At 34.3% G+C, this 22611-nt stretch overlaps 1 protein-coding gene across 2 annotated transcripts in view; it reads left to right on the top strand.

Moving 5' to 3' along the window:
• The window catches only part of IL7 (interleukin 7), a 41461-nt gene that overhangs the window by 14106 nt on the left and 4744 nt on the right, over window positions 1-22611 (top strand). Inside the window, exons 3-4 of one of the 2 annotated variants that reach the window (XM_010979404.3) lie at window positions 19533-19613; window positions 20626-20757. In XM_010979404.3, coding sequence (XP_010977706.1) covers window positions 19533-19613; window positions 20626-20757 — 213 coding nt within the window. The remainder of the gene's footprint in view (window positions 1-19532; window positions 19614-20625; window positions 20758-22611) is intronic. The other variant, XM_010979403.3, reaches the window with a different exon arrangement.

The following is a 22611-nucleotide window of genomic DNA, read 5'->3' as shown; positions in this document are numbered from 1 at the left end:
TGCATCTATTTTCATGAGAGATATTAGCCTGTAGTTTTCTTTTCTTGTTATGTCTTTGTCTGGTTTTAGTATTAAAGTAATGCTGGTCTCATAGAATGAGTTACGAAGTGTTCTATCCTCTGAAAGAGGTTATAGAGAATTGGCCTAATTTCTTCTTTAAATATTCGTTAGAATTCACCCATGCACCCATCTGGACCTGGTGATTTCTGTTTTGGAAGGTTATTAATTATTGATTCAATTTCTTCCATAGATACAGGACTATTAAGATCATCTATTTCTTCTTCTGTGAGTTTTGGTCACGCGTGATTCTTGAATCTTAAAACACATGTAGATTTTGCCAAAAGGAGCAGAGCAGAGTTGGGGGGGGTGCTCCCCCAGGGAGGGGATAGATCATCTTGTAAAGGAATGTCAGTAAGAAACCAACTGGCATGGTGCAGTTGGGTTGTGGGATGCAAGATGAGAACCAAATCCTCAGAGGAAGCCTGGACCACTGAGTCCTGTGCCCATCGTACAAAGGAATTTGGACTTTCTTTCTAAGTACTAGGAAGTCACTGAGGAGTCTGGAGCAGGGAAAGACACTGAATATAAGCACCACGAGAATAGGAATCTTTGTCCTTTGTGTTCACTGCTGTATCCCAAAGGGCTAGAAGTCTCAATAAATATTTGATGAATGAATGAAGAATAACACCATCAGATTTTTATCTTATAACTGGTTTCTGGCAATGATGTAGATAATTTGTGGCTTAGAATGGAAAGCAAGGAGACAGTGGGAAACACCTTCAGTAATTTAGATGAAGATTATCGATGTGTGTGGACCAAGGCAGTGATTCATTTAGGATGATTCAGAATGAACTGAAAGTTTCATTAAAACACAAATTGCTGGGCCCTACTCCCAGAGACTCTGATTTTTGAGGAATTTTCATGATCTGGGAATTCCACTGGATAACTTCATGCATGTCCCTGACTCACATGGAAAGAATTCAGAAATTCTTATGAACAGAATTTAAAATAATACCCTGATTTCAGTCTGACTCTTAAATTCTATTGCATCAGGACTGCAGAGCTGTGTATTACACTTTAGGTATCGGCTGCTAAGAGGTTTCTTTGTTTTTCAGTATTTAGCTCAGCCAAGTAACTAAAAAACAGACCATACATTCAATTAGCCATTATTTTAAAGTTACCCCTTTTCATTTTAGAATCCATGATTAAACATCTATTTTAAGGATAAATAAAGCAATCTTCTGCAGCATGGGAAAATATATTTTCATTGACAGCCTTGATTAGATTGCTTTTCTGTGAAACAGCATTGCAGTGCAGTGTAAGGGACACTGAGTGAAGGATCAGAAGACCTAATTTGTTACTAGCTTTGTTATTAGCAAGCACTGTGATCTTATATACTTCATTTAACCTCTTTGGCACTTTTCAATCCCCTATAAATTATCTCTGGGGTCTATTATAGTGCTCAAATTTTTTGAGACATGGAAAAAAAAATCACATTTTATTTTCTTCTTTCCCTTCCTCCTTTTCCTTATTACTGGCCTGAAATTGATTATATTCCTCCTTTTATAAATATTTATCAGTTCTCTACTATATGGAATGCTCTGTGTTAAACATTATGCTTCTAAAGAATAACAGTAATAATAAAATAATAACAAACTGTCAGTCTCCAATGGCCATATAATCAAAGACTGGAGTGAAATTTATTCAGAGATAGTTATCTTACAAGGCAACAAATAAACTATATTTGGAGAAGAAAAGACTCTTCTTTCCCTTATTGAATAGTCCTAGCACCCTTGTCAAAAATCAGTTGACCACAGATGTATGGGTTTATTTCTGGACTCTTCAATTACATTCCAGTATCACACTGTCTTTATTATCATTGCTTTGGAGTAAATTTTGAAAGCAGAAAGTGTGAATACCTCTGGTTTGTTCTTTTTCGAGATTGTTTTGGCTATTTCTGTCCCTTGCAATTCCATATTAATTTTAGGACCACCTTGTTAATTTCTAAAAAGAAGTCGGTTGGGATTTTGCCAAGGATTTTATTCCACCTATAGATCAATTTGATAGGTATTGTCTTTTTAACACTACATAATAATGCTTCTGATCCATGAACATGGGATATTTTTTCCATTTATTTAGATCTTTTAAAATTTCTTTCAACAATATTTTGTCATTTTCAGACTGTAAGCTTTGAGCTCATTTTGTTAAATTTATTCCTAAATATTTTATGTGTCTCTGATGTTGGTATAAGTGGAATTGTTTTCTTAATTTTATTTTAAAGTTGTCTGTGATTCTTAACTCTGTACTCCTTGTATACTTCCCTAAGTTTGTGGCTTATTTCCCCATACAAGTCTGTAAGTATCTGAAGGACTGCTTATGTTTGATTCATCTTTGTATCCAACACACAGAGTAGTTTTTCATATAAATAATAATATTAATTGTAATAATATATAATAAATAATTTGTGAGTTGTAAATCAACACCATAAATTAATGGAAACCCAGAACTTGTTTCAAATAGGCTAAGAAGTCTTTTTTCTTGAACATGTTTGTTTGGAAATTTGTTGAGTCAAATGTCAGATACTTTTCTGATACCTAATACAAACTAGTTTTAGATGTTATACAATACTACTTTATACATAAAAAATTGTTTTGCCTAAACATAACTCATGATTGAATGATGTAACTCTTAGTCAGCACAGCAAAGTCTGGTTAAAAATATAAAGGCTATTAGAGAAGGCCAAATACTTTCTAGGTATGTCTAGTTGCAGGCATAAAAAGAGCTGTCCTTTATGTTATTAAATTATAAGGTCTAATGACTAATAAGTTATAACTGGCTTTTACAATTTCCAATATCTTTAACTGTGTCTCTATTCCAGCAACTCTCACAGATTTAACTTCCATCTTGGCATAGGTAATTCTCAGATAACCTCAGATCTGTACCTCTTCCATGAACTTTAGAACCATTCAATTCTAATACCAATTAGAAATCTCTACCCAGATGTACTGTGGGAGATCATGCATAACTAAAGACTAATTATCATCACTTTTAGCATGTTCCTCCTTCTACATTCTCTGTCTTAGGGAACAGTATTTGCTCATTTAGTCATGAAATCCTGGAATCACTCTTGACATCCTTACTCCTTCATTTCACCCATCACCAAATCCTACAAAGTATATCTCCTTAACACGTGTATGAGTTATTTACTCTGTTAACCTCCACTACCTTAGCTTTAGTTCAAGTACTCATCAAATTTTACTGGAACCACTTCTGTAGCCTTCAGTAGACCCCTGGCTGATCTCCCTGCCTCCTGTATGCATCTGTCCTCTTCACTACACTTGCGTTATCTTCCCAAAATTCAAATCTGATACTCTCTTTCTCTCCTTTTCAGTAACTCTCTAATACTTTAAAGTCTCTCTCCCTTAATACCAATCAGACTTTGATCTTGCATTTGATTGGTTTGCTAACAGAGGCAGCTAAGAAAATAAATGATCAAATTCCAATCAAAGATTATTTTAGAAATATCTATAAATATATTGTTTAAAAAATTGTAATTAACAGAGAAAATATTTAAATTGACTAAAATAAAAGGTAAATTCTTTACTAAATCAAGTTATGCTAGAAGATAAAACACATTTCCTGTGTACAAAATTTAACAGCATGACTGAAGCAGTTGCAATTTAACAGGAGTAAACTTTTAAGAGATGAGTCTTTTTGTTCTATTAATGACATTTTAAGTTATAAAAATTAAATTAAAATATACCAATTAAAAGACAGAGATTCTCTGAGTAGATAAAAAAAAAATAAGACCCAACTATATGTTGTCTACAAAAAACCCACTTTAAATATAAATACATACATAGATGAAAAGTGAAAAAATGGAGAATGATATGCCATGTTAATACTAATCAAAAGAAAGCTGCAGTAGCTATATTTATGTCAGACAAAGCAGACTTCAGAATAAAGAAGGCTTCAGAATAAGAAACACTACCAGGAATAAACAGGGGCATTACATAATAAGAAAGGGGTCAGTTCTCCAAGAAAACATAACAATCATTAATGTGATTGTGCCTAAAAACTGCACTGAAATCTGGGGAGCAAAAACTGATAAACTGCAAGAAGAAGCTGATAAATCCACTATCGTAACTGAAGAATTCAACACCCGCTACCAGTAACTGAAAGATTCAGCAGGCAGAAAATCAGTAGGGATGTAATTGAGCTAAAAAGCTCTATAAATTAACCACACCTAATTGACATTTGTAAAATAATTCATCCACAAGAGCACAATACACATTTTTTGCAGGCTCACATGGAATTTTCACTAGGGTTGAACACATTCTGAATCACAGAACATATTTTACCAAATTAAAAAAAATGGAAATTATGCAAACTATCCTCTCAAACCAAAATGTAATTAAACTGGAAATCAACAACAGAAAGATAGATGGAAAATCCCACAATATTTGGAGATTTAAAAACACACTTTTAGATAACAAGTGGCTCAAAGAAGAAATCTCAGAGAAATTTAAAAGTATTTTGAACTAAATGAAAAGAAAATACAAATTAATAAAATTTGTGACACAGTAAAAGCAGTGCTTAGTGCACTGAATACATATATTAAAAAAGAAGAAAGATGTAAGTTACTTCTCTCAGCTTCCATATTAGGAGAATAGAAAAGAAAGAGCAAATTAAAACTAAATTAATTAGAAGAAAAGAATTAGCAAAAAATTTTGAAGAAATTGAAAACAAGAAATTAATAGAGAAAATCAATGAAACCAATATCTGGTTCTTTGCAAAGATAAATAAAATTGGTAAACCACTCTCTATCCAGGCTAACCAAGAATATAAGAAAGAAGACACAAATTACTAATGTTAGAAATAAAAGAGGGGCCATTACTACTAATTCCACAGATACTAAAAGTATAATAAAGAGGAGTATTATTATGATGGTTAATTTTATGTGTCAACTTGGCTAAGCTATGCTTTGCAGTTGCTTGGTCAAACAGCAATTCAGATGATGCTGTGAAGATATTGTTTAGATGTTATTAACATTTAAATCAATAGATTATGAGGAAAACAGGTTAAGGGATCCTTTATGATGTGGATGATCCTCATTTGTTATGGACTGGAAGTGTATGTTATTCCCAAAATTCATACACTGAAACCCTGAACTCAAATGTATTAGGAGGTGGGGGCTGTAGGAGGTAATTAGTATTAGATGAGGTCATAAGGGTAACTACTCATGATGGGATTAGTGCCATTATTAGAGGAGGAAGACACCAGAGCCTCCTCTCTCCATCGTGTGAGGGTACAGTGAGAAGATGATTCCCTGCAAGCCAGCAGGAAGGTTCTCACCAGGAACCAGATTGACTGACATCTTGATCTTGGACTCTCCAGCCTCCAGAACTGTGAGAAATAAATATGTTATCTAAGCCACCTAGTCTGTGGTATTTTGTTATTGCAACCTGAGCAGACTAAGGCATCATTCAGTCTCTTGAAGGCTGTAAGAGTAAAGACTGAGTTCTTCCAAAGAAGAAAGAATTCTGCCTCCAGACTGCCTTCAGGCTCAAGACTACAGCATCAGCTTTCCTGGACAACCAGCCTATGGCCCTAGCATGCAGATTTTGAAATTGCCAGACCCTACAATCACATGAGCTAGTTACTTTAAAACTTTATATATATACAATGGTTCTACTGGTTCTGTTTTCCTGGAGAACATTGCCTAATACAGTTATGAACAATTCTATGTCCAAAAATTTGATAACTTAGATGAATGAATCAATTCCTTAAAAGACACAAGTGGCCAAAACTCACACATGAAGAAATAGATGATGAGGATAGGTCTATTTTCTCTATTAAAGAAATTGAGTCAACAATTAATAACTTTCCAAAACACAAAATTCCAGGTCCAGATGGTTTCGCTGATAAATTCTACCAAGCATTTAAGAAAGCAAATATGCTAACTCTCTACAAACTCTTGTAAAAATAGAAACAGAGAGAATAGTTACTCATTCTTGGAGGCCAGCATCATCTTAATACCAAAACCTGATGATGGCCTTATGTGATAGGAAAGCTCTTTTAGGAATCCAATAGGGATTTATTATAAACATTCTCAGTAAACTAGGAATGGATAATAATTTATGCAAACTGATAACATTTATTTTTCAAAAACCTACAGTTAATATCATACTTAATGGTGAGAAACTAGATGCTTTCCCTTACAACTAAGAGCAAGTTAATAATGTACCCTCTCACCTCTCCAACATCATTTGAAGTTCTAGCTAATCCAATAAGATAAGGAAATAACATACATACAGAAGGAAGAAACAAAGTTTTTGTTTACAAATGACATGATTATCTTCATAAAAAAATCCAAAAGAATCAACAGAACTCATGGAGCTAATAAGCAATTAAGCAAGACAAGGTTGCAAGATACAAGATTAATTACAAAAGACAATGCTTTTCTATATACATTCAGTAATGAGCAATTGGCATTTAAAATTAAAAACACAACACCATTTACATTAACATAAAAATGAAATAATCAGGTGTAAAATCTAATAAAATATGTACAATATCCATATGAGAAAAACTAGAAAACTCTGATGAGAGAAATCAAAAAGAACTGAATAAATAGAGAGACATTCCGTGTTTATGGGTGGGAAGACTCACTATTGTTAAGAAGTCAGTTCTTCCCAGTCTGATCAAGGCAATTCCAATCAAAATTCAAAAGTTATTCTGTGCATATGAACAACCTGATTCCAAAGTATATGGAATGTCTAAACACCCAGACTAGTCAACACAATATTGAAAAAGAAAACAAAGTCAGAGTACTGATATTACCCAAACTTGAGACTTATTATAAAGCTAGAATAATCAAAAAAGTGTGGTATAGATGAAAGAATATACAAATCAATAGAACATAATAGAGAGCCCAGCATAGACCAACACTAATACAGTCATCTGATCTTTGACAAATGATCAAAGCCAATTCAATGGAGAAAAAGATAGTCTTTTCAACAAATGGTCTAGAACAATTGAACAGCTACACACAAAAAAACAGAACTTACAATTTTCACAAAAATTGACTAAGAATGGATCATAATCTTAAATGGAAAACTGAACTATGAAACTCATAGAAAATAGCATAAGAAAAAAACTAGGTAATCCTGGATTTTGTGATAACTTTGTAGGTTTAACACTCAATAGTACAATCCATGAAAGAAAGAAAAAATGGAGTTGGACTTCAATAAATTAAAAGCCCTACCCTGAGAAAGACACTGTTAAGAGAATGAAAAGGCAAGCCACTGGGAGAAAATATTTTCAAAACATGTATCAGATCAAAGTCTTGCACTCAGAATATCCGAAGAACTGTTAAAACTCAGAGATAACAAAGGAAACTATTCAGTAAAAAAAAAAAATGGGCAAAATACTGGAAGACACCTCACCAAAGAAGATATACACATAATATATAAGCATATGACACAATGCTCAAGATCATATGCCACCGAGAACTGTAAATTAAAACAATGAGATAGCACCGCACAACTAATAAATTACTAAAATTGAAAACCCTCACACCAAATGCTGGCAAGGATGTGGAGTAAAAGCTACTCTCATTCATTGTCAGTGGGAATGCAAAATGGTACAGCCATTTTGGAGGACAGTTTGGCAGTTTCTTACAACAATAAACATAATCATACCATGAAATACCTCACCTAGGTATTTACCCAAATGAGTTGAAGATTAATGTTCACATTAAAAGTGTCATGCTAATGTTCATAGAGACTTTGATTATTCATAGATGCCAAAAATGGAAGCAATCAAGATGTCCTTCAACAAGTAAATGGATAAACAAATGTGATATATCCATTCAGTGGAATGTAATCAGTGATGAAAAGAAATGAACTATCAAGCCGCAAAGAGACATGGAGGTATCTTAAATGCATATTGTGCAAAAGAATCCATTCTTGAAGGGCTACATACTGTATGATTCCAACTATATGATACTCTAGAAATGAAAAAACTATGGAGACAGTAAAGAGATCAATGGTTGCTAGGCATTGGGGAAGAAGGGTGGGGATTACTAGGTAATGCTCAGGATAACTTTTAGAGAAGTGAAGTTATTCAATATAACACTTTAATGGTGGATACATGACATACATTTGTCAAAACCCATAGAACTTTACAGCACAGTGAGTGAACCCTAATATAAACTATGAACTTCAGTTAATAATAATGTAACAATATTGATGTGATGAATTGTCACAAAGCTACCATACTAATGCAATACATCAATAATACAGGAAACAGTGGTTGGAGGGTGGGGATATATGCGAACTCTCTGTTTTTCTAGTGTTTCTGTAAACCAAAAGTTGCTTTTAAAAGTGAAGTCTATTTTAAAAGAATGGCATAAAATGATTAATTAATTAAAAAATAAAAGACTAGTAGAACTTCTTTTATGGCTACATAAATTCTACAAATCCAATGTGCTCTTTTATGCACAACTGATTGCTAAGGAGGAGATAATTACACATCTATATACAGTTTTCTAGGTGGAATGAGATTAAGAACCAACCTCTTATTTCTTGAGGTCCCATGATATTAGATTATTTATGAAAGAGTGGATTGTTCCTGGCTGATATCCACTGACAGGGTGAATTTATCGCAAGGGAAAGGAATCTTGACTGGTTACCTGGACTTAACACGAGGCTCAAGATATTTGTTGGGGGAAGTTTACTCTGGAAAAGAGTGCAAGGATTGGCATCCTTTCTGATCCAAACACTCTGCCACTGCAGGTCCCTTTGGAAGCTCACACTACCTCGATGGCAAACGTGGTGTAGTAGAAAGAGCATGGGCTTTGTAACTGGGCGAACCTGTGTCTGTGTGGTAGCTTTGCCTATCATTAGTTTTCCCACCTATTTATGAACTCGCTTTGTCTGGGATTATGCGGTGTAATGGTTTTGGTGACTGTTGTGGTGTTGTGTATTGTTTAACATCATCAATCATTCTAAGAAGAGGACATTTCTGCGATATGTTGATGAAAAATTAATCAGTCGATCTAAGAAAGAAATAGAAAATTTTATTAGAGTCAAATTTGAGGATTATAACCCAGGAAGAGCATCTCAGAAAGCTCTGAGAACTGTATCACCATGAGTCATTTGGCTTTAAGCTGTGGCCTATCAGTAGCAACCAGGGTTTCTTGCTTCTTTCAGATCCATAAAAATGAACATTCTTTTGCCTATAACTCACTAACCAAGATGCTAACTATATTCACGTTGGGTTACCTATGAAACAATCCTTATGCCAGTAGAACTCCAAGGCACTGATTACTATTTAGACCTCGGTTTTTTTGAGGCAGTTGCCCTAGGAGGGAAGATGGGATAACTCTTATCGACGTGGTATCTAAGTCTTAGACCACTCAAAGCCCAACCCAGAGGTAGGAGTGGCTTTAAGTTCCATTTAAAAAAAGCCCATTTGACTGCACAATAATGAAGACAGGAGGGAGAGGTAAGATGTGGAAAGAAAACCACAATGTCCATTAAAATAGGCGTGTAGGTAGTTCCAGCAGCCAGAAAAATGACTTGGACATAGTAAAGGCCATGATCCTTCTCCACAGCTGGAGGGAAACATTCCTGCTTGTCACTAGAGAAACAGCTTTACACGAAAGAAGTGGTGATTTCATGAAGGTCACCACCCCTAGAGGCAGCTCCTGTCAGCAGGTCGAGGAGACCAAAAGGAAGAATCTGAGGAGTTTATCACAGAGCACACATGAGATAAACCACGGGAAATTTCAGAAATGACATGGCACTTTGAGAGGAGTTCATCTTCAGAGGGTAGGAAGTTAAAGGCTTATGTTATGATAATGTGTGTATAAAAAAGAAGAGTGACTTTATATTATAATCGTTGCATAGACACACATGTAAAAGTTTCCCAAAAAGAAAAGGCAAAGACTTTATACAACTATATATATATATCTCCTTCTACCTATCTCCCTCCCCAACACCCCCAAAAATATATATATGCTTATTAGTCTATGTATGTATGGATATGTATAATTAAGAGAAGGTAATTGATACCATAGAGTCCAGAGAGCTAATCTATGAATAATGAATGATTCTGAAGAAAATATAACAAATGAAAAAGACGGAACAATTCCAGAGTTGAGATATATTTCTGTATTAAAATATGTATATGTATATATATATACACACACACATATATATATATATAGTCTGTTGATTATATATCAACAATAATAACAAGAGACAAACACTAGGAGAAATCAAGGAGAAATTTTTCAACAAGCATCCTTTCTGGAAGAATAAAGAGAAAGTGTTTCCAATAAAGAAAAATAAAGTTAAGTTACCCTACTTTTTTTTTTTAACCAATTTTTATCTCTAGTTGACCAATTTCTACTTTGATTTGTGATTGCAAGGGCATGAATCCACAATCCTAGTCCTAGGAAATTTTATTCAATGTGCCAAAGAACACAAAGATACACAAATCTCAGTAAGGATACAACTTACGTATCTTAAACAGTAACAACAAAAACTGACCCTCAGATTAGTTCAGCCAAACAAGATATTAATAAACATCAGTAATAGAGGAATGGTGATATAAAATGACCACCATTAAATATTGAACTATTTAGTGATGTCTAATTATTGTAATAACAGAAACACAATAATAATATGCTTCACTTAAAAACTAAAATTCAACCATGTGGTTACTGAAGGTCTGAGAGGAAGTAAACAAAATGATAAATTTCTTTTCTTATAGCAGAATGACCAATAGATATGTTTACTATTTCTATTGAGAGAGAACGAAATTTTAAGTTTTTGGAAAACACTTTCAAAAGAATTCTTCTTTATAAACCAAAATTACAAAACAAATGAAAAGGATCATAAAGAAATAGTAATGAATACCTGACAATAAATATAAATTATTTTAAACTCTGAACTTAAGTAGGACTAATTGTATGAAAAAAATACATTATATGAGAGATACTCCTGAAACGAAACATGCAAAGTTTAAAAAAAAAAATTCTTACTATAAAATGTAGAAACTGATCATTAAAAGACAAACAACCTAAGAAAACAGTTAAGAACAGGCTATTCACAGGCAAGGAAATGCAAATTGTCGATTAACATGAAAGGATGCTAATCCCTTAGTAGTCATGGAAATGCAAATTTAAGCTATAATGAGGCACATATCAGGATTGGTAAAATTGTTACAGGCTTATGACATCTGGTGCTAGCAAGGATGTGACAAAATGGGCTCCCTTATTTGCTAGTGGAAGCGTGAATCGTTTTTACCAAACATCACGATTTTTAAATGAATATACCATTTCCTTCAGCAAATCTCATTACGGGAACCAATTCTATAAAAATAAACATTTATGTAAAAGGAGATAATATACACATAGACACACACACACACATTCACATTCACACACAACGACGTCTATTATAGCATTGCTTGTTGTAGCAAATGTTGACCTTGTTCATCAGTAAGAGAAGTGTGGACTAAACCTTGGAATAATATACCTAATATAGAATATTATGCAGCTATGGAAAAACTGTTCTAGTTGTGTTTGACCTAGAATGATGATCATAATATTAAGTGAAAATAATACAAATCAAGTTGAAGAATAATGTATATACTATGATATTATTTTTTAAATGGTAAAGGAAAGTACCTTCATAAGCCCTCTGTATGCATGTGTATGTGTGAATTTTGTATACATGTATGCACATTACACATATGCATAGGTTTTTCAAGCAAGAAAGATATTCTCTAATCTAAAGATAAACTGCTAATATTAATCACTTCAGATAGGTGATTCTAGTGGGGGCAATGGGGAGAAACTGAAAAATTTTTCATTATATACCTGTGTTGTTTGAATAATGACAAGCCAGCAATATACATGGCATTAGAACATTTTAAAGTTATGTTCAAAATAATTTAAAAAGTTAAAAGATGGGAAAACTATATCATGCAAACCGGAATCAAAATACCATAGTACAAATAGGGCGAGAAAATATTTTATTGCCCAAACTTAAACACTGTCGACTGAAATAAATGCGCAGCCTACAAGTTAAGAGTTAGTTTTATTTGGCGGGAGGACTCGAGCCGGGATGACAGCTTCTCAGATCGCTCTGAGGGACTGCTCTGAAGAGGTGGGGGAGGATCTAGGATATATAGGAGCTTTACAATAAAAACCAGGTAGTTGGAACAACAAAAGATTACTTGTTATCTAAAGAAAACCAGGCATCTCAAGTTAAAGAATTTAGTGCTTTTCTGTGTATGGGAGGAAGCAAACATTTGGGCTCACTGAATTCATTCCTTTGACAAACACCTAGCTATCTAGGGCCAGCGTCCTGTCCTTTCTTATTCTGAGTCCCTTCAGAGTGCACCACTGTGAGTGGGTGCAGAGGCCGGGCTGCAGGCCTGTCCCTGCTGGGGGGTGGCGGCAGCCACTGATGCCTTGGTTTCAGCATTCTTTGTTTACTGATATGTCTGCAGTATTTTCACTCACATTGCAGTATTTTTGTTCACAACACTTTTAAGAATGAATGGGGGAGCTAACCAAATAGGCTGTCATTCTGGTATGATCCAGAACAATCCCAGAAAACTGGGATTACATCTTGGTGATGTAATGTACAGCACAGTGACTATAGTAATAATACTGTATTGTTTATTTGAAAGCTGCTAATAGAGTAAATCTTAAAAGTTCCCTTCACAAGAAAAAAATTGTACCTATGTTTAGTGATGGATGTTAACCAGACCTATCAAACTGGACTTACTGTGGTGATTATTTGGTAATATATACAAATATCATATATTGTTGAACACCTGAAACTAATGTCAAATGTCAGTAATGTCTCAGTTTTTTAAAAGTCTGGGGTTTGATGTAGCTAAGGCTGGAATTCACGCTTTCAGTGTATGGTGGGCCGCTTTACAGGCAAGAGAAATGTTACACTCCTATCTTGGTTTTCACCTCTCTGGGTAAAATCACCTCTGGGTGGAATGCTGATATTAAATGATATTTAAAAACATTTAACTTCTTAAGAAATCAGTCACTGTGGCTGCAAGACTAATCACAGGTGCAGTCCTTAAAGGATAGCATGTTAACTTTCTGCTGATTACTCCACTGGTCTATGTGAACAATCTTAGTAAACAAGTCCCTAAAAATAGTTTATTTTACAAGCATTGTTTTCAAAGAGAAGTGTGTGTGTTTGTGTGTGTAATATATAATAAATACAAGGTGATATATTATTGTATGGATATGGGTAGTATTGCTATACTGTGTATTGTTTAGCTTTTTACTTGTTGTTATGATCGAGTGGTGACTTCTGAGCTCCTTACGTGCCAGACTGGAAACTAGAAGTCCTACAAGCAACTCTGTTTTCATACTATCTCTTTGATTTATATAGTATTTAATTAAGTGATATAATTAAATAATAAATATAACTTAGTGTTAAGGAATTGACTTAGTACATATGCAACTCAAATTGTGAGTGCAAAAATACACAAATACATCAGAAACTAGACTGCTAGTTTGTATACTGTGGGCATTAGTCAATACGTTTGATTGGGATTGATTATCTCAGAAAGTTAGTTAAATGGGGATTAGTTAATCAATCCTCATATATGTGCATATGCATATACATTTGAATATATGCTTATACATAATATCTTTTTCTTTTGAAAGATTTTATTATAGGCATAAGTTTTATTATAAGCATATGCCCCTGTTTATAAATATTACCTCAAAACAAATATCATATCTGCTTAATATTTCACCTTATGTTTCACCATTAATTCTACCATCTATTATCAGTTATTTTTCTATTTTAGCTTTGCTTTCTTTATGTGAATAGATTTTATATGGGACTCAACTTACTTGGCCTTTTAATTGGCATTGTGCACTACAGATCACCACCATCTTAAAACAATCTATCCCCTGGTTTCTTTCTAACTTTCTGGCTTCTCTATGTATACGTCTATTTGGCATCTGTTCTTGCATCTCTAAATGTCAACTCAGACTTCATCTGTTTGAAACCAAGCACATACTTTATTCACGCCACTTGAGCTACTATTCCCTATCTCAGTGAATGGCAACACAGTGTATTCTGTTGCACACACCAGAAACCCAGGAATCATCCCTGGTATGTCAATCTTCCTTAACTTTAATTCTCAAATCATGTTATATTGGCTTTCTAGATATTTCTCAAATCTGTTCACCTATCTCTACGGTCTTTCCCACCACCAAGTCCAATAAACCATTATCTCGAGCACTAAGTAATAGCCTCCTAAATATTAACACATATATGTTCTTGAACCCTTCCAGACCATTCGCCATGCTGCTATTAATATGATCTTTGTAAAAGGTATTTAGTCAACAATCATTGCTTTTAGGATCAAGACAAAGCTCCTGAACATGTCCTTAAGCCCCTCCTGCATAATTTAGTCTCTTCCAGACCTTCTGGTTTCATATTGAACCAGTGATTTCTGTTGCTTTCTCAGCTTTAAACCTGCTTTCTGTTGGTCTCTTTCTCCCAGCAGCCCCCCTGCCATTGCTCCCTCCCACTAAACTACAGCCATACATGGTGTTTTCTACATCTTCAGTCCTCCTCTATTTTCTCTTTCTCTAGTTCACTCAAGCTTCAGATCTCAGTTAAAGTTCTTTTCTCAGGGGAGTGTTTGCTGAAGTTCCTAAGTAAAATACGTCCTGTATAGGCTTTCACGGTAGCATATAACTCTCATTCATAACAATTATCAAGTTAGGATGTGGTTGTGGTTATTGGATGGGTATCTGTCTTTACCACCAGACAGTAAACTTCTACAAGGAAGAACCTATCTGTGATTTTGATAACAGTTCTGTCTCCACTATTATATGACACATGGTAGATATTCAACAAGTATTTGAACGAAGAATAAATGAATGACTTTTCATTTAAGCTAGGAATCAACTACCAGTTCATACTATAATCTGAGAAGCTACCTGAAAAATGGTAAAAATTTGTAACATTTGAAATAGGATTCTAAGAATGATATAGACCATTTCAAATTTCATACAGAGTTCAAGTTTCATTAAAAATAAGTCTCACTTTTCAAAATGTCCTCCATATGGGTCTTTATATGCGACAAGGCTTTGGGCCATGGATGGGTTGTGATAGTGATGATCAGAAATAAAGAATATTTCTGTAGGGACCAAGTCCATTTCCAAAGAATAGTAAGACATGAGACTGAATCTTTCTTTTCTAGGTCAAAACCCCAGTCCTTAGGCCCAGACTTACAAAATGAATAGAAGGTGAACACAAAAGAAACAGCCATCAGTTATGTAGCTGCTGGTGAGAATTATTTATAGTCAGTAAATAGATATTAGCTCACTGAGATCACATGTGACCATAACAATTCACAGTGACTCAGACTGACTATCTCTCCTGATGGGGAAAACATGAAAAAATTAAGAAGACTGTCTCTTTATGACAGAGAATACAGCAATTGGTTAGGAATGTGTTCTGAGGCAATACACTTGAACTGAAAGTGCTGGCTGCCCCAGTCCATTACCCTTGCACCTTCCCACCTCATTTTGAACAATTAATCAATCCAAAAAGCAATAATTTTGTGCCAGTCAGCTTTTACTTCATAACAAACAAAATATAGAGAGCAATATGCATTTATCTCAGATTCACAGGTATGCAAGTTGGCTGGGGTCGATTGCCTCCACACGTATCATTCTGGGTCACTGGATGGAGGAGCAGCTGGGAGGTAGTTTTAACATACATCCACAAAATTCTCTGACACTCCTCCTTTTGACAGGGAGAGCTTAATTCTCTTCCCCTTGAGTTTGGACTTCGAACCAATAACTTAAAATGAAAGTGGCAGTGTGTCACTTCAAGATTAAGTCATAAGAGGCATTCTGGCCTCCTCCTTGCTGTCTTTTGAATTGCATACTTTGGGGGAAGCCAGCGCTGTCTTGAAAGGACATTCAGTTAAGCCTATTGAGAGGCCACATGGGGAGAAATTAAGGCATCCTGCCAATAGCTAGATGAATGAGACATCTTGAAAGTGGATCAATCTTCTAGTCCTAGTTAAGCCTGAGGTGAGTACAGACATGACCCACATCCTGACTGCAACTTCATGGAAGATGCAGAGCCAGTTAACTTCCCAAATTCTTGACCCACAGAACCTGTGCAATAAAAAATGTTTGTTGCTTTAAGCTACTAAATTTTGTGATAATTTATTGTGCAGTATAGGTAATGAACACAAGCTGCTACCACAGGCTTATTCTCCTAATGTTGAAAGACAAGAATGCAAGGGACCAAACTTAGTTGTGCAAGTTGCAGGTATATTTTAAGTCTGTGCTCTTGCCCAATCTGCAAATATCCACTACCTACAGCAAAATCTTTTGGTTAAACTCAACATCAATTGGCAGGGAAATCTTCTCTGTAGTAGGCTGAATAATGGTAACCCACAGGTATCAGGTTCTAATCCTTGGAAATTTATAAGGAAAATGAGTCTTTGCAGGTGTGATTAAATTAAGCATTTGGACCTGGTGAGATTATCCTGGATTATTCAGATGGGCTCTTAATGCCATCACAAGTGTCCTCATTAAGAGAAAGCAGAGGGAGACACCACATACACACACATAAGAAAGTGATGTGAAGGTGGAGGCAGGGACTGGAGCCACGTAGCCACAAGCAAAGGAGCACCAAAGAATGCTGTCAGCTCCCAGATGATAGAAGAGGCAAACAATGGATTCTCTATAACTCTCTAACTGACACCCTGATTTTGGACTTCTGGCCTCCAGAACTGTGAGAGAATAACCCTGTTGCTTTGAGTCACCAAGTTTTTGGTACCCTTTGTTATAGCAGCTGTAAGAAACTAATACATTCTCCCATGGCTTAAGGGGATGAGTTGAATATTGGCTGAACAACAATCTAATTTATTTGAACATCACTCTAAAAAATAATTAGAAAATCAAAAAGGAAACACTAAATACGGATATTACTAAAATAAGTGAATAAATAGATGAATGCATAATAATCAAATCAATACATAAATAAAGCAAATGAGGAATTCAGACCACAGATTAATTATCCATAAAAGTTGTAAAAAATGTCAAAATTTTTCTTCTTAACACTCTCTAAGGAACTCAAGTAAAAAGAGCTAAAAACAATATAATATCAGAGAACAGATAATAGAAAAAATGAAAGTGAGCTGTAGGTTTGGGGGGAAATAGAGAAAAAATGAAAAATCAGAAATGAGTGCTGCATTGGAACAGGCATATGGAAGACATGCTAGAGAAAACCACACAAAAATGGAATTTTTAAAAATCAAAGAAAATGTACAAAAGAAAAAGTGAAATAGAAAATCTATTGTATATATAATAGTATTTCTGAGGAAGAGACTGCTACAAATGCAATAGAAAAAAATTAAAAGATAGAAGAAAACTATGCTGAAATGAAAGATGATGTAATTCTACAAATTGAAAGGACATTATGTATTTTGGAACAACTTGTATAACAATGTTTTATACTGGAAAATACTGAGTTCACAGTCCATGTGATCTTGGCTTATCTCTCATGGTTTTCCATATTCAAAATAAATATGAGGAAATATTCCAATATATCAAGATGCCTATAAAAACTATTACTGATAAAGTAATTCTACTACTTGTTAAATCAAAAGATGGATATACAAGGCTCTTTCCAACTCTATGATTCTTTAAGTCTTAGACTGAACCATCTTTCTTATAGGGCTTAAATGAAAACAACTTCAGAAAGTGACTGTAGTTGGCATTCGTGTATGCTTATGTTAAATTTATTCACAAAATGCGCTAAAGTCAACTAGTCAATTATAATTGTAACTTTTAGATGAGTCAACCTTTTAAGTATATTGTAGCAGCTTTATCTACTGCTGCAAACACTTGGCAAACAAATCACTTGGTATAATATTACCTTTCTGTATCTGCCAAAAAAGAGTTTTGTTAAATACCTGGAGCATTGGCTTAACCAATATGGTTTTTCAAATATTCATGTGTCATGTGATTTGTTAAAATGCTCCAAGAAATAGGTACTAATTCTGTGACATATTTTCATATAATATTTTTGGTAAATTGGAAAATATCATACAGATTAGCTGCACATTTGCTTATCTTCTTTTTCTGAGGGATGGTATGGATTAAAGGACATGCATGTTTTATTAAAGAGAAGTGTATGCATGTTCTTGGGGTTAAATATAAGTCAACAGGAAAATAATTTAACAGGCAAATATTCTCCACTACCTCGTCAGGAATGTGTATCATGGCAACATGAAGATAGTTATAGAAAATATATCCATTAGCACCTGAGATATTTGTAGCATGACTGGGGTGGTTGGCACAAACAAATCTTCCATTGACATAAGCATACTTTTCCAAAGATAGGAAATGATGTGGAAGTGTCTAAGGGATACAGTGTCGGCCCTTATATGGAACGGCACAGGAAAATGGGATTGTGTTTTCTTATCTTTGTTTCCTGAGAGAGCTTGGCAGAGGTCCCCGCACATTGGCCTGTAGTAAGTGTTGAATGGTTATGAATGATTACGTGTTCAGGCTATAATTCCTACAGGTAAAACAGATAATATATATAAACCCAGGGATCATTTATACTTTGCACAGGCGAGAAGAGTAATGCATACTTTTCTGGGAGGCAGAGGAATATTGAAGCCCATGATTAAATCCTGCCATTACTCCACTTTTTATCTGTTCCTCTGAGGACAGCATATAGACTAAGATTGCTTGAAGTCCTTCTAGAAGCCCTGACAGCATGGGATTGCTAGTTTGCTGGACAGAGTTAGTACAGCCCTGTGTATAAAGAATCTGAATCCTTAGAAAATTCTTCCTGGTATGTCAACTACATTCTTGTTGCAGGTAATCCCTACCTTCTCATATTACATTCCTTAGAAAAGAAAAATGAGGAAGCGCCAGTCTGCCTTCCCACTCCTACAATTCACCTGTTCAATCCCACTCTTTCCCAGCAAAATCCTCCCTCAAACTGGATTGTTAAAAATGCTGTAGAATGAATTTCAACTTTACTCTCACATGTCAAGAGGCTTTCCCTTCGTTCTAATGTAAATTCCCATTTTTAGCTATTTGATAGTGGCAGGAAATCGGACCAAAAAACCTATTAAATGCATCTTAACTTCATGATTTCAAAATTCATAGTACTTTGCCTATAGAATATAACTGCTAAATAGGTACTTTTATTTCTCCAAATGAGCCAGATTCTCTCAACATGTTCTGGGATTAAACTGTGGAGTCTAGGGGAAGCTCTAAAAATGTGAGGGTTTGTGTATGTACTTGTTTATTCTTCAACTACAGAAAACTATTCTTCATGCCTAGTCAGCTAAGCTAGGCTAGTTATTTTCCTTAAAATGCACATATAAATACCAGGTATTATAACATTGTTATTTTTATAATTACTACATATCAGAAAAGTCCCCAGTTTAACCATATTATTTTATATTATTTATTACAGGACAGCATGATAGACTTTGATAGCAATTGCCTGAATAACGAATCTAACTTTTTTAAAAAACATTCATGTGGTGATAATAAGGTAATGATAATTATTTGGAGTTTATATGTCATTCAAGCTTGATTTCATGGAAGCTTATATTTTTCATATCTCTGTTAATTATACTGATTAAATTAATAATATAGTTTTTTGGTTCTAACTCGAAAATTCCCACTGATCTCCTAAGTTATACTATGGTCTTTTATACTTTTATAAATGCTTATTTGATAAATATCCTTTTCAGTTTTAGCATTTCATTTTTCACCTTGAAAATACTAGAAGAACTGCTAAATTCAAAGACACATATCTCTTATTTCTGAAATTTTTATGCAGGAAAATGCTTGTCAGTGATTGCTTGCACAGACACAAACATAAGTAATGGGCGTAACTTAGTTGTAAACATTTTGTTTTTTTCTTTTAATATTTACTTATCTTCAAAACACTACTACTTCTATTTAATGTAATACTACAATTTGCAAAGCTTCCAACGAAAGTTTGTTTCATTTCTTTCTGCAAAAACTGGTGTACTATTCAGTAGCCTTTTAAAAAAACTCATAATAGATGAGTTAACGTTATGGCATTTAATAGTATATCCATACATTCTTTTTAAAAAATTGTCTTACATTAAATATTTGAAAAACTTGTTTTTCTTATTGACAGTTATTCACCCATAGATCAAAAGGGGCAAAAAATAATAACAATAAGAAAAATCACACATACCTTTCATTATCATTGCTTCCAGAAGCACTTTCCTTTAGTTATCTTGTTCAAAATTGAATAAACTTGTTACATGTTCACTCATAAGCGTTAAGATCACACATAAAAAGTCAGATAATCATTAAACCAAGTTCTAAGCACTTCAGGCTGTCACCCAGGAGCTGCAGTTTCAGTCTAGTTACTTGTCAGTCATGTGATTACGGGGAATAGAAGGAACGTGGGGTGGAGGTGGGGCAGTATTTAGCAACACAGTGCTGGCTTTAGGCTCCATAGGAAAGCTTATCATTTCTTAATATTTTATTTGAACCACAGCCCTTCTGATGTTTTTCTGTAATAGGAAGCTTCATTTTTATATCGTGCTGCTCGAAAGTTGAAGCAGTTTCCTAAAATGAATAACAGTGAGGATTTCAATTTCCACCTATCAAGAGTTTCACAGGGCACGTTACAACTGTTGAACTGCAGCAGCAAGGTAAGCTGAGGACTGTTTACTTTGAAACGACTCCTGTGATAGGATCTTAACCATTTCTGATGATCATATCCATGAGCATAGAAATCTAAGTGCTTATAAGGAAGCTGAAATACATCTACTCAGCTCTAGAAAAGGAAAGTCTCAACTTGTAAAGTATCTATTTATCTCTTGGCTAGGGTAAATTGTTTATAAAAGCAGACTAAAAATAAATTACAGCAACACTGTAAATCAATTATACATCAATTAAAAATAAATAAATAAATGAAAGCGTATTTTATTGCCATGATAACTTTTAAGGCAGCTAGTGTGATAAGTTGGGTGAGAAATGGTAAATTTTTATTTCTGAAATGTCTTAATAATTTCAATCTATATATGTACACATAAGAATTCATAAAACAGGTAATCAAATGTGTTTAACAAATACTCTGTATATAAAAAACAGGCATATTTACGTCCAACAATTTTCAATTTTTTTGCTTCAGTGATTTTGGTAAGTATAAGGCTAATTTTTTCCCTACTTCTCTACTAGTGGTTATGAAATATGAACAACAAAATAGAATTTAGAAGACATTATCTTGAGACTATAGAACAGTTTCTTCATCTACTGAATGGAGAAAAATATAATAGGATGTTGAAAAGGTTAGATAGCATAATTTATATAGAGTGCTTAGTGCTAAAAAGGTTTCAGTAAGTGTTTTATTATTATTACTACTATTATTATTATTACTCCTTCTTCAGGAATTTTACAGCTGCCACATAAAGCCAAAAGATTTCTCATGATTTTTTTAAAAGAAAATTTTAACATTTTTTATGATAGGAAAAGGGTTGTGTGTGTTAATTTTTTTTTTATTGCAGTATAGTCAGTTTACAATGTTGTGTCAGTTTCTGGTTTATAGCACAATCTTTCAGTCATACATGAATATACATATATTTGTTTTCATATTCTTTTTCACTGTAAGCTACAAGATATCAAATATAGTTCCCTATGCTATAGAGTATAAAACTTGTTTATCTATTTTATATATACCAGTATCCGCAAATCTCAAAGTACCTAATTTTTAATACTAGTACTTGCCCACAGAAGGTAAAATGGTAAGATTGTTTTTGACCTTACCGACGGGGATGAAAATACATGTTAGGCCATAAGATGATATAAGTTGGACCACTTCATTTATCATTACGTTACTTGCTTGATGCAAGCCAGTCTCCTCTTGGTGTCTTGGATTTGCTGAGCTTATTTCCGTTTTTGTCCCCTTATGAATGTTAGTCCCTTCCATAGAATTTCTGCTGTTCTCTTTCCTGTAAATCTGATCTGTCCTGTCCTATGCATCTTTCAAGACCAAGCTTAAGATTCATGAAGACTTTATATTCTAGCATACCAGCTCTTAATCCTTATTTAGAGTGATTTGATGTACAGTCAGCTGTCCACAGGTTCTGCATCCTCAGATTCAACTAGCTGCGAATCAAAAACATTTTTTAAAAAAACCCAGAAAGCTCCAAAAAGCAAAACTTCAATTTTTCGAGCCACACTGACAGCTATTTGCATAGTATTTACATTGTATGAGGCGTTACAAGTCATCTACCGATGATTTAAAGTAGACAGGAGGATGTGTGAAGGTTATGTGCAAATACTATGCTATTTTATATAAGGGACTTGAGCATCTATTCCTGGAGTTTGGTATCCAGTGGAGTACCCAGGGGGGTCCTGGAACGAAACACAAATAACAGGGGACTACTGTACCATCTAATGCAGGAATAGCAAATTCGTTTTCATGTTGCTTACACATCCGACTGCTTAGTAGTGACTATTGGAAACACTATGGTGAGTATAAGCCTCAAGTGAGGGCTTAACTG

Source organism: Camelus dromedarius, chromosome 30, assembly GCF_036321535.1.
Source record: "Camelus dromedarius isolate mCamDro1 chromosome 30, mCamDro1.pat, whole genome shotgun sequence".
Classification (NCBI taxonomy): Eukaryota; Metazoa; Chordata; class Mammalia; order Artiodactyla; family Camelidae; genus Camelus; species Camelus dromedarius.
Note: the sequence above shows the minus strand (reverse complement) of the source record. Positions and strands in the feature narration are given on the sequence as shown.